This window comes from Scophthalmus maximus, chromosome 8 (genome assembly GCF_022379125.1).
Source record: "Scophthalmus maximus strain ysfricsl-2021 chromosome 8, ASM2237912v1, whole genome shotgun sequence".
Classification (NCBI taxonomy): domain Eukaryota; kingdom Metazoa; phylum Chordata; class Actinopteri; order Pleuronectiformes; family Scophthalmidae; genus Scophthalmus; species Scophthalmus maximus.
In genome coordinates, this window is record NC_061522.1 from 1,093,358 (window position 1) to 1,106,837 (window position 13,480).

General features: G+C 43.6%; 2 protein-coding genes and 1 pseudogene across 2 annotated transcripts; 1 reads left to right on the forward strand and 2 right to left on the reverse strand.

Annotated features, from left to right (window-relative positions):
* Positions 1–1,091: 1,091 nt before the first annotated feature.
* LOC118313204 (uncharacterized membrane protein DDB_G0293934) lies at positions 1,092–5,070 on the reverse strand. Its single transcript, XM_035638537.2, has 2 exons — positions 4,736–5,070; positions 1,092–4,028 (listed from the first exon to the last, which is right to left on the reverse strand). The coding sequence occupies exon 2, from the start codon at positions 4,014–4,016 to the stop codon at positions 2,820–2,822; it is 1,197 nt and encodes a 398-aa protein (XP_035494430.2). The 5' UTR covers positions 4,017–4,028; positions 4,736–5,070; the 3' UTR covers positions 1,092–2,819.
* A 984-nt stretch (positions 5,071–6,054) lies between these two features.
* LOC124850474 lies at positions 6,055–8,462 on the forward strand (annotated as a pseudogene).
* Positions 8,463–10,259: 1,797 nt separating this feature from the next.
* Positions 10,260–13,480, reverse strand: LOC118313205. Its single transcript, XM_035638538.2, has 2 exons — positions 13,183–13,480; positions 10,260–11,467 (listed from the first exon to the last, which is right to left on the reverse strand). The coding sequence occupies exon 2, from the start codon at positions 11,453–11,455 to the stop codon at positions 10,295–10,297; it is 1,161 nt and encodes a 386-aa protein (XP_035494431.2). The 5' UTR covers positions 11,456–11,467; positions 13,183–13,480; the 3' UTR covers positions 10,260–10,294.

Here is a 13,480-nt window from a genome sequence, read left to right on the forward strand (position 1 = left end):
GTTGCCACTCGCCCACAGAGGAAGAGAAAAACCCGTCCATAGTCTCCGTTGACATTTTGATTCTTAACCATCCAATGAAGACTCACCACGAGCTTGTGAAACGATGATATTTGAACCTGTGGAAGCCGCAAGTCTGTATGATATCAATCTGTTTTAAAGCTACAGTGTGTAATATTAAGAAGAACTTATTCAAAGAACTTGAATATATTGGCCATAACCATGTGTTCATATGTGTATTATATAAGAGTATTAGGGCATAAGGAAAAAAAGGGAGATTCAATTTTTTTCTTTTTAATGAGGTAGAGATTTTTTCTTTTTTAACATTTCGAAAATAAAGTCGAAATGTCGAGATTAAAATCAAAATAGCCCTAAATGTCCGTGACGTGGTTCCAGTTCAGCTTTCACACATCCACGTTAACTAACACTAGCTTCGCTAATTGCACGACTCTCAAAATTCATTAACGGTTTTTTGTACTTGAACGTTGTCGTGTCAGGACGCACGTTGACGTTCATGTGCAAACACACGTTGTCTCTGCATCTTTTCTTCCAGATTCAGTCTATCAATAATAATATCGCAACTTTACAACTTGGTAAGCAGATAGCGTTAGCTTAGCAAACTGGCTAGCAAAACATCAACATCAGGTTGTTTGCTGCTGCTGAAAAGTGCTTTCGGGTCACAATTTTTTTTTCAACTTTATTCTCGTCATTTCGACTTTATTCTCGAAATGTAATATGTATAATCACCTGTGAACGAGTTAAATATAGTTCCATGAGGTGGACCCGACCTCCATGTGAGTCTCCATGTTTCCACGTCATGTTGAATACGGTTGTTGAACTAAACGTCCAGAACACGTCGCGTTCACGTTGGATTTTTCAGACGGAAACCGGAAATGGAATCAGTGGTGCGCCACCATAAAGTGTCCCCTGTCGGTAAGTCGTAAGAAAAGCATTCCCAATGACTGATGTAATGAGTAGGTCCTTTGCTCTTAAATAATGATGTATTAATTTCCCGTTCATTTACTCAATTGAAATTTCATAAAAGCCCTATATAAAGAGTTTTAAGTCTGGAACAAAGACAATAAACTACATGATGAATTGTTACCATGAAACATTTTATTCAGCACAAAAACTGGAAAACAAGAAAAAAAAAGGCAAAGGTACAAGACTGTGTACATAATTATTTTAAGAGTCTACTGATTAAGGGGACAGTTCAGTGACTTTGAAGTGGGGTTGTATGAGTTACTTATGAATAGTTAATGTGACCTTATGGAGATGGTGATCACCAATGTCATTTAACAGAGTTTTGAGGAGAAATGGAAGTATAGTAAGTTTGAGTCACAATGTTGCAGAGGGGATCACCCAAAAAAGTATTTTTCGCCACATTTTTTAAACGTTACCTAAAAAAAAATATCCGTTCAATTGTACGCTGAAGGACGTATTTTTTCACTGCTTCAGTTTTCTGCAAGACATTCATATAAGTTTGCACATTTTTTTTAAGCGTAATTCGGCCGTGGAATACTGCGCCAACTCACAGTCATACAAAAAGTTTGCCAACTATTAAATTTTCGGACAAATTGGATTTGGGTTTGCCAATGCTCCTTTAATTGATCACATTGTTTTTGTAAAAATTAAAAGAGTAATGAAATTGGTTCAGCATTATTTTTTTTTTCATTTTTGCATATTGACATTGGACATACATGGAGCCAAAGTACAATTACATTGAGTTAAACCGCAAGAAAATTTCATAACGTGTCTTAATGAGTGCCCTTCTAGTGGAGAAAACGTGATGCAGTGCCCTGTAAGGTGCCCTTACAATGGCCTAATGTTCCCTGTATGGGTGCCCTTCCAATGGAAAAGGGTGCCGTTATGAAATGCACTCTATGCCGCCCCTACATGACAGTGCCCCAAAGGGTGCCCTCTCCAGTGCTGTACAAGGTCCTCCTACAGGTGCGACAACATGATGAAGTGCCCCTCCAGTGGAGAAAATGTGATGTGGTGACATATAGGTCAGGGTTTCCCATCCATGACCAGACAGTGGCGGCCCGCCTTAGTCAAATATGTCGCGCCATAGACTCATAACAAACCGAACAATATTTTTACACTTCTCATAGCAAAATAAAAGATCTCTAAACGTGCGTTCACACCGAACCCGACGCAAATTATTCATGCGGATATTGATACAAAGCCAATGCAAAGACTGGACACATAGCCTATTTGTGTTTTTGAAGCATAACTTCAGCGGGCAGCTCTCTGTCTGTCACCCAGCAGCACACTTTTACATTAAAGACTATTACATCAAACTTGATGCATTTATTGCTTTTGATGCGTCGTGGGGCCCCATGTCATGCAGTAGGTGCCCTTTTTTACCCACCCCTGCCCCTCCAACAGCATGAGTCCGCCACTGAGTCAAAATACAATTACATTGTGTCAAACTATGATTATATTGAGTAAATTACAGTAACACTGAGTCAAGTTACGATTACATTGAGTCAAAGTACAATCACACAATTTGAATCTGTTCAACAGAATTGTATATACTCTGCTTTGTGTATTAAGAACTGTTTCACTAAACAGTTGCTCATTATATGCTAAAATAAAATCACTATGAAATTCCATTTATATCTGAATCTGTTCAGAAGGAACATTCTAATACACAATGAGTTGATGCTATTAGATTACTATTATAAAGAGTACAGTCATCTTAATTAATGTAACTGAACAAAACACTTTGTCACAATTTAGCAAAGGAAAAAACCTTGTGATCTGATAAAACATCTGGTATTGACTGAATATCACTAGCAAAATACATTTGAGTTATATTACCTTCTACGTCGTTGACAACACTTTTTGTTTTTTTTGTTTTTTTTGTTGTTGTTGTTGTCGCCGTCGTTGTTGTTGTTTGATGAGGTGCTTGGTGTGTTGTCATCTATCAGTTCAATTTTTGCCCCGAGCCGTAAACTCTCCCTGAAGGCCAAACGCATGTACTCAGCTGAAGTATCAAGCGGAACTATGATCTGTGCAATAGTGGTACTTTCTCTTGGAGCGCGTGGCTCGTTAAGCTGGATTTGCAGGTTGTAACATTGCCCATCATTCGCCAGTCCCTGGTTGTCAATGCGAAGATCATCTGATCTAATCAATTTGGACTTGCTGTTTCCAGTCAAGTGCTGGTTCTCCCATCGGTTGATTAAGTCTAAGGCTGCATTGCGCGTTTTTTTGTTGGGTTTTTTTATCTTCTCTTCCGCACCTCTGTTTATGAAATGGGGCTCTTTCCTGTTGTTGTTGTCGTTGTTGTTGTTGTTGTTGTTGTTGTTGCCGTCATCGTCCTGCCTGTAACAGATTATATTTGGATTATCAGCTTGTCGTTTGCGGCGGTTTGACTGGGAATACATGCACTCTCCAGGACTGATGACTCCACAGTAATCCCAGTTAAAGTATGATGTGTAGCACCAGCTGTAACTTTGGCCATTAGTTCCACACGTTGAGCCTTGGTGACAAGGCTCATCTCTGTAGGTGTGGTCTTGTAGAGGAGAGCAGTAGTCCCAGTTGATTGCAGTATAGCACCAGAAGTAATCCCCGGACTCGTGATACTGGCATTCTCCAGTGCATTCTTTCTGGTATATAGTTTGATGAATCATTGCTCTTGGCTCCACTCGTGCACATTTGCTCCAGCCTCCTTTCTCCAAGTAACAGCTGGTGTAACCACCTCCATAATCGCCACAGGGATGATCATTGCGACAGTCGTTGCCTTTGTAATCGACATTGTTGCTTGGTGAGCAGTAATCCCAACCCATTCGCGAATTGCACCAGTAGTAGGAATAACCTCGCTTTTCACAGCCATCATAACACAGCACGCCATACGTGGAGGTGGAATACTTTGCTGGACACTGTTCAATGCATTCTGGCTCAAAGGAGTTAAAGTAGGACCTAAAGTCAACTGTTTGTCCAGAGGTGAACCACAGTGAGAAGCAGAGGACGACAGTGAGCGACGGTGTCGGGCGTCTCCTCTGATCGGCCATTTCAACTCTGTGCTGCAGAGAAGCGGAAGAAAGAGACGAGAGTGAGAGGAGGCAGAAGATCTTTACACTCACACATTAATTTGTATTTAAGCATTTCATTTCAGGAATTAATAAATTTGTTTGAATCATTAACTTTGTAGATCAATAGTTTTGTTTAGAGAAAGAAAAGGAAGTGTAACAATCATTTTTAAAATAACAGAAGTATAAGTATTTCATTCAAAAATATGTCAAATTTATAAATAATGGAATTTGAAAATGTTTTCACTCCATTTTCAGCTTTTGAAACCTGATTAAATAATAATTATAATGTCAGAAAATAACTACCAAATAATTCTAAAACGATAATATTGTCAGCAGTGAAAGTGACAGTAAACCAGCTGTTCATTAAACCCTTGTAAACCAGATTTGCCCTATCTGAATTTCTACACCAGGCTCAGCTAATTATTACTTCTTGTAAACAGTCTTTCCCACAAACAGAGTATATGTTAATACATGATTATATGAGAAATTGACACCACACCCAGTTCTTGAGGATATTTTTATAAACTGATTTACTGCGTCACCTCTGACATGGAAATGTGAAAAGCACAAAGTCACATCATATTAGTTTATACAACAACAAACGTTTCTTTAACCTTATAATTAATCTGCATTAACACAATATATCAGTTTAAAACAACTTTCACATTTTTACAGCCATTAGAAAAACAATAACTTACTGTCCGTTGCAGGTTCTGAAGTCTGTCGTGCGTTGTGGACTTTCTGATATATATACAGGTTCTTGGACTGAACCATTTCAGGAGCCCTTGACCTGGACTAGTGATCCTCAACAGACGGGCCTCTGCAAACTCTGTTCAGTGTCACTGCTTGTTTGATTCCAAACTACATTCGATTAGATTCAACTTTATCAGATTCATAGTCACTTTGGTCAGCAACCACTGGCATAATGTCTTAGTCATTTTTAATACACGAGAATTCATAGATTGCAGATTGTATATTATTACTGACGACCACATGATATCAGAACTTAATCATAAGAACTTCTTGTTGTGTTTCTCAATATTTTGTTGTCAAGTTTGAACAAATACAACGTGCACAGCTGCAGACTTGGCTCCAGTGGGAGGAGCTTCTGAGGGTCAAACGAGGATGAAGCAAATATTTCACAAGAGAAAGTTCCAGTAAGTCAGTTTGTCAATGCTCGGAAGTCAAATGACAAAAAAAGAAAAACATTGGTTGTAATATAGCACATTACAATTATTGCATTATTATTATTGTTATCATTATTATTTTCGTAGTTTTAGGGCCAGTCCATGTATATATTTTTTGGAGCAGATGGTGATAAAGATATTTGTCATGATCTCCCCCTCCTTCTCTATTCCTGCCTGCTCTCCTGCACCTACCCCGTCCTGCCGGCCACTCCCTCCTCATCAGCTCAACTCCACTCACCTGTTCACCGCAGCTGCAGCAGAGCACTCATCAGTCCGGTATATATACTTCTCTCCACCATGCACTCATCGCCAGATTGTTCAATGTCATCCACCGGAATCCCCGGTATTGGCCCCGCCTATCCAAGACCTGTCTGCTCTGTCTCTGCCCGGTGATCGACCCAGCCTTCGGCCCCCAACAGATCCTGCCTGCTCCCCGACCTGTCTGCTCTGTCTCTGCCCCGGGCAAGAGTTTGTTCCATGGTGTTTGCCTTGAACTGTCCGTAAATAAATGTCATTACCGACTGTCTGACTGCCTAAGTGTGCTGCATTTGGGTCCCCTTCCGACCTATAACAGTTCAATCAGGCTGGACCCAGCACACACCACGGAGCCGCTGGCACGACTGGGCCGAGTCAAGATGTAAGATCCCACACCATGAGGCGATCCTAGTCTCCACAGCAGCTGATGTTTATCAAACCGCGTCGAATCAAGAGCAAGGGTTCTCCACGTTAGCTGCCCAGGTCCAGCAGCTCACCAGAGCGAGGGTCTGCGCGAGAGCAGACCCTCGCTCTGCCCGCCTCATCGCATCCACCTCCACCGGCACCTAAGCAGAATGGTCCTGTCTCGGAGCCTCGGGTCAGGGTTCCCGAGCGCTACGCCGGTGATACGGAGGGCTGTAATCCGTTCCTCATGAACTGTTCTATCCTCTTCTCGCTCCAGCCCAGCACTTTCGCCTCCGAGGAAGCCAGGGTGCCATTCACCATAAATCTTTCGACGGGTCGCGCTCGGCTGTGGGGGGACGGCTGGGAACGACGCACGCCAGCCTGCTCCTCCTTCCAGAACTTCGCCGCCGAGCTTCCCAGGGTCTTCGGGATGCCATCGCGGGGTCCCGACACAGAGCGGGATCCCTGGCGGAGCCCGAGGAGGCCACCAGAGATCCCGCTCCGTGATCAATTACGCCATCGACTTCCGCACCCAAGCTCGGCTGAGCGAGTGGAACCAGCCAGCCAAGGTCGACCCTTTCCTTCTGGGACTAGCTGATTACGCCAAGGACGAGTTGGTATCACACGACCTGCCCTCCTCGCTTGACGGTATGATCCAGCTGGTGTCCCGCATTGACAGACGCATCCAGGCCAGACGACAGGAGAGGCGCTCGGATGATCGTCCGGCCAATCGTCCTTCAGCTCTTCCCCGGCCGCCTTCGCCCCCTGCTGGCCAACCCACGAGGGAGTCCGAGCCCATGCAGATCGGCCGGGCCAGTCTCACCCCCAAGGAGAGAGAAAGACGCGGCGCGGGGAACCTCTGCCTCTACTGTGGTCAAGTGGGACACTTCGTTTCCAATTGTCCAGTAAAAGCCCGAGCTCACCAGTGAGGGAGGAGGTACTGGTGAGCCACACATCCAAACCCTCCTCCAATCTACGTCCCCTTTGCCAGACACGACTACTGCTGCCTCAGGGCTCTCAGACTTTGGCTACACTAATAGACTCTGGTTCAGACGTAAACATAATCGATGACGACTTAGCCCGACAGCTAGGGGTCGGTCGAATTCTCCTGCCCTGCCCAGCTCCCATCAAGGCCTTAGACGGCCGCCTCCTGAAGACCGTCACCCACCAGACAGAGCCCATCCGCATGCTCCTCTCCGGCAACCACCACGAGTTTCACATCCTGCAGTCTCCTCGCCATCCGCTCCTCCTGGGGTTCCCCTGGCTCCGTTGTCATAACCCTCACCTTGACTGGACCACTGGGGCTATCCTGGGTTGGAGCTCATCCTGTCATCTGCCTGAAGCAAGCCGCCGCACCCGAGCTGACCACCAGGTCCAGTTCCGCACCTGACGTGTTGGGAGTCCCAGTGGAATACCTTGACTTCAGGGACGTGTTCAGCAAGGCCAAGGCTACCTCTCTTCCACCACATAGACCCTACGACTGCGGCATCGACCTCCAACCCGGCTCCGTTCTGCCAAGGGGCCGACTGTATTTCCTGGCCGCCCCAGAGAGAGAGGCGATGGACACCTACATCACTAATTGTCTGGCAGCTGGCATCATCCGCCCCTCCTCGTCCCCGGTAGGAGCCGGTTTCTTTTTTGTCGACCAGAAGGACAAGACACTTTGCCCATGCATCGACTATCGAGGACTGAACAACATTACGATTAAGAATCATTACCCTCTGCCCCTCATCGCATCCGCCTTCGAGCTCCTAGAAGGCGCCACTATCTTCACCAAGCTTGACCTACGCGACGTTTATCATCTGGTCCAGATCCGTGAGGGGGACGAATGGAAGACGGCACCCCCTCCGGCCACTACGAATACCTGGTGATGCCCTTCGGCCTCACCAATGCCCCGGCTATCTTCCAAGACCTGGTAAACGATGTACTCCGAGACATGCTCAATAAGTTTGTGTTCGTTTACCTCAATGACATTCTGATCTTCTCCCGATCCAAAGACAAACACGTCCACCAGGTTCAGGCGGTCCTGCAACGCCTTTTAGAAAATTCCCTCTTCGTGAAAGCGGAGAAGTGCGAGTTCCATGTCCCATCTGTCTCCTTCCTGGGGTACGTCGCAAACAGCTTCAACACTTCCTGGAGTTTGCCAACTTCTACCAGAGGTACATCCGGGGTTACAGCACAGTGGCATTCCCTCTCACGGCCCTCACCTCCTCGAAAGTGCCCTTCCAATGGACGTCTGCCGCCCATGACGCCTTCCAGGCCCTGAAGAAACACTTCACTTCAGGCCCCCATTCTTGTCATGCCTGACCCGGAGAGGCAATTCGTGGTCGAGGTAGACGCCTCCGACGTGGCAGTCGGGGCGGTCTTGTCCCAGAGGGCTGCCACCGACCAGAAGCATCACCCCTGCGCCTTCTTTTCCAGGTGGTTGACCCCAGCTGAGAGAAACTATGACATTGGCAACAGGGAGCTTCTCGCGGTCAAGTTGGACTTGGAGGAGTGGCAATACTGGCTTGAGGGAACAAAGCTGCCGTTTCTGGTGTGGACAGATCACAAAAACCTTGAGTATATCCAGTCCGCCAGACGTTTGAACTCCCGGCAGGCTCGCTGGGCACTCTTCCTCACCAGATTCAACTTCTTCTCTCATATCGGCAGGTGTCCCGCAATGTCAAGCCCGACGCCCTGTCCCGGCAGTTCCCAGACAAGGATGGGGACGCTGCCGGCCCTGACAACATCCTTCCACCCTCCCGTTTGATCGCCACGCTCACCTGGGAGGAAGGGGGGAGAGTCAGAGCCACCATCCAGGACCAGCATGGTCCCAGCTCATGTCCTCCGAATCGTCTGTTTGTTCCGCCTGACCTCTGGTCCAAGGTTCTGCATAGCTCCCAACTCACCTGCCACCCTGGGATCCAGAGGACCAAGGAGGTCGTTCAGCGTCGCTTCTGGTGGTCCTCCCTGGGAGGGGACACCAGAGGGTTTGTCAACACCTGCCCCACCTGTAACCAACACAAACCCATGCTCCAGGCTCCAGCTGGTCTCCTGCATCCTCTGCCGGTTCCTCATAGCCCCTGGTCCCACATCTCCGTGGATTTCGTCACCGGTCTTATCCCCAAGCCTCGGGGTCGGCCTCCTCGGCCACCTCCTCGGCCACCTCCTCTGCTCGATCCGTCCAGCGACAACATCAGCTCCGAGGAACCCTCCTCTGACGAGGATGACGCGCTCCTGGGAGCCGAAGAGGAGAGGATAGAGGTGGACTTCTCCGACGAGTACTAGTTTGCCTTGAACTGTCCGTAAATAAAAGTCATTACCGACTGTCTGCCTGCCTAAGTGTGCTGCATTTGGGTCCCCTTCCGACCCGTTACAGGGAATACAATGTTTCCAATTCCAATATATTGGCCAATATACATATATATATATATATAAGAAATTGGCAATGATTCCTTGGATGTGGTTATCGAACCCTTATGACAAAGAAATGTAATCGAGGCTTAATGTTTTACAGTTTAACCATGAACTTTATTATTAAAAAAACTGTAAATAAAAAGAAAACTAAAATACAACTAAATATACAGTACAGAACAGGAATTTAGAATACAAACACTTTTTATGATGTAAAGTGTGAACATAAATGTACATCTCTAAATCATTAATTCTGAGAATAAAAGATTTCATATCACCCAACATAAATGCAGATAGTAATATCTGTGAGAGGCTCATATGGGCCAACTGATAATAAGTCAGGCTCTAATCAATAATGCTCCTTTTACCGACCATATTGTTTTGTAAAAAATAAAAAAGATGTTTCAAATAAGAGGACATTTGGTATACCCAACTCGTTATGTTTATTTCATATTTAGTATTATTAGTTTTTTCTGTTTACATTGAGTCAAAGTACAATAATATTGAGTCAAAGTACAATTACATTGAGCCAAAATCCAATTACATTGAGTCAAAGTACAATTACATTGAGTCAAAGTACAATTACATTGAGCCAAAATACAATCACACAATTTTAATCTTGTAAACAGAATTGTATATACGTTACTTTGTGTATTAAGAATTGTTTCACCAAAAAAGTTGCTCATTATAGTCTAAAATAAAATGACCATGAAATCCCATTTATATCTAAATCTGTTCAGAAGGAACATTCTTAAACACAATGAGTTAATGTCTATTAGATTACTGTTATAAAGAGTACAGTTATCTTAATCAATGTAACTGTACAAAACACTTAACAATTTAGCAAAGGACAAAAACTAAATAATACAAGCTTGTCATCTGACAAACTGTCTGGTATTGACTGAATATTGACCAACTGATGAAAAATCTGTTATGGATGTTGATCAATATATGTACATGTTGTAATTTGTGTCAGTGCTGTAACAATTATTAGCTTCATATGTATGAGTTAAATTAGCGTTTACGTCGTTTACAACACTTTTTGTCTTTGTTTCTGTCATTGTTGGATGAGGTGCTTGGTGTGTTCTCATCTTCCACTTCAACTTTGACCTGGAGCCGTAAACTCTCCCTGAAGGCCAAACGCATGTATTCTTCTGAAGTACCAATAGGAACTGTGATCTGTGCAATAGTGGTACTTTGTCCAGGGCGGCGTTGCCCATTAAGCTGGATTTGCAGGTTGTAACATTCCTGATTATTTGAGAAACAAATTCCCTGGTTGTCAAGGCGAAGACGTAACGAAGTGACCAAGTTGGACCTGGAGTTTTGAGTCAAGCGACTGGCATCAAATCGGTTGATTAAATCTAAGGCTTCGTCGAGCAACTTTCTGTTGGTGCTTTGCACGCCCTCGTTACCTTTGTCTATGAAATATGTCACTTTCCTGTTGTTGTTGTTGTTGTTGTTGTTGTTGTTGCCGTCATCGTCCTCCCTTGAACAGATCAAATTTGGATTATCAGCTTGTCGTTTGCGGCGGTTTGACTGGGAATACATGCACTCTCCAGGACTGATGACTCCACAGTAATCCCAGTTAAAGTATGATGTGTAGCACCAGCTGTAACTTTGGCCATTAGTTCCACACGTTGAGCCTTGGCGACAAGGCTCATCTCTGTAGGTGTGGTCTTGTAGAGGAGAGCAGTAGTCCCACGTGTTTTCAGTATAGCACCAGAAGTAATCCCCGAACTCGTGATACTGGCATTCTCCAGTGCATTCTTTCTGGTATATAGTTTGATGAATCATTGCTCTTGGCTCCACTCGTGCACATTTGCTCCAGCCTATACCATCCACGATACAGCTGGTGTAACCACCTCCATAATCGCCACAGGGATGATCATTGCGACAGTCGTTGCCTTTGTAATCGATATTGTTGCTTGGTGAGCAGTAATCCCAACCCATTCGCGAATTGCACCAGTAGTAGGAATAACCTCGCTTTTCACAGCCATCATAACACAGCACGCCATACGTGGAGGTGGAATACTTTGCTGGACACTGTTCAATGCATTCTGGCTCAAAGGAGTTAAAGTAGGACATAAAGTCAACTGTTTGTCCAGAGGTGAACCACAGTGAGAAGCAGAGGACGACAGTGAGCGACGGTGTCGGGCGTCTCCTCTGATCGGCCATTTCAACTCTGTGCTGCAGAGAAGCGGAAGAAAGAGACGAGAGTGAGAGGAGGCAGAAGATCTTTACACTCACACATTAGTTCATCGATGAAGTAGCAACAACAACCAAACTGTAAACTTGAGCTCTACATATATGGTATGACCGCTTATGGAGGACCACAGGTGTCATGGAAATTTGTATTTAAGTATTTCATTTCAGGAATTAATGTTGAGGAATTTTGTTGGAATCATTAACTTTGTAGATCAATAGTTTTGTTTAGAGAAAGAGAAGGAAGTGTAACAATAATTTTTGTTGTTATTTTTCAAAAATAACAGAAACCAGTCGATAAGTATTTCATTCAAAAATATGTCAAATTTGGGATGTGGCTCTTACTAGAGTCCACTCTTCTTCCATATGTTCCAGACATTCTTTATTACAGTTTAAAGTGTTACACAGGTTGCACTTCTCAAAAGCTAAATCAGCAAGAATATTTCCGACCGTAGACCCATTATGCGATAGATGTAAACAGACGCCAGCTACTTCCTATCATATGTTCTGGTCTTGTCCGAAACTTGTTCCCTTCTGGTCATCCTTTTTTGAAGTCATCTCTAATGCTTATGCTTATAACATCTCACCTTCTCCTTTGGTTGCTGTTATTGGTTGCTTTTCTGATACAACGGGGTCTGTTCCCCCGGTTCATTTACAGAGGGACATTGGCTTTTCCTCCTTATTAGCTAGACGCTTGATTTTATTTAAATGGAAGGCTGCTGCTCCTCCATCACACCACCACTGGATTAGGGACATTATGCAGAATGTTAAGCTGGAAAAAATCAGATGTACCCTCAACGGTTCCATCAACAGATTCTACTGGGACCCTCTGATAAGGTATGTGAACAATTTACCTGGTCTGGAACTGGAACTCTGAATGTTTACACCTGCCCTTGTTCAGTCCTGTAATAAGGAATGTTAGGTGCACTTGTTTTTTTTTTGTATTTTGTGTCCGTCTGCTGTCTGTGACAAGTCTGTCAGGTTGATTTTGGGTTTGATCTCTCTTTGTCTCTTTTTGGGGGGGATTGTTTTTCTATGGCTATTTGTAAAATAGAGAATATGATTGTTTTGTATGATTATTGGACTATTACAAATAAAGTGTTCAAAAAAAAATATGTCAAATTTATAAATAATGGAATTTGAAAATGTTTCCACTCAATTTTCAGCCTTTGAAACCTAATTAAATAATAATAATAATAATATATTTGATTTATAAAGTGCTTTTCATGCACCCAAAGCGCTGGTACAAAAAAAAGAAATAAGTTATAATACATTATAATAATTATAATGTCAGAAAATAACTACCAAATAATTCTAAAACGATAATATTGTCAGCAGTGAAAGTGACAGTAAACCAGCTGTTCATTAAACCCTTGTAAACCAGATTTGCCCTATCTGAATTTCTACACCAGGCTCAGCTAATTATTACTTCTTGTAAACAGTCTTTCCCACAAACAGAGTATATGTTAATACATGATTATATGAGAAATTGACACCACACCCAGTTCTTGAGGATATTTTTATAAACTGATTTACTGCGTCACCTCTGACATGGAAATGTGAAAAGCACAAAGTCACATCATATTAGTTTATACAACAACAAACGTTTCTTTAACCTTATAATTAATCTGCATTAACACAATATATCAGTTTAAAACAACTTTCACATTTTTACAGCCATTAGAAAAACAATAACTTACTGTCCGTTGCAGGTTCTGAAGTCTGTCGTGCGTTGTGGACTTTCTGATATATATACAGGTTCTTGGACTGAACCATTTCAGGAGCCCTTGACCTGGACTAGTGATCCTCAACAGACGGGCCTCTGCAAACTCTGTTCAGTGTCACTGCTTGTTTGATTCCAAACTACATTCGATTAGATTCAACTTTATCAGTCTTAGTCATTTTTAATACACGAGAATTCATAGATTGCAGATTGTATATTATTACTGACGACCACATGATATCAGAACTTCATCATAAGAACTTCTTGTTGTGTTT

Bases quoted from the DNA above. Each gene is read 5' to 3' on its own strand.
- LOC118313204 (XM_035638537.2), bottom strand. From the start codon at position 4,016: ATGGCCGATCAGAGGAGACGCCCGACACCGTCGCTCACTGTCGTCCTC.
- LOC118313205 (XM_035638538.2), bottom strand. From the start codon at position 11,455: ATGGCCGATCAGAGGAGACGCCCGACACCGTCGCTCACTGTCGTCCTC.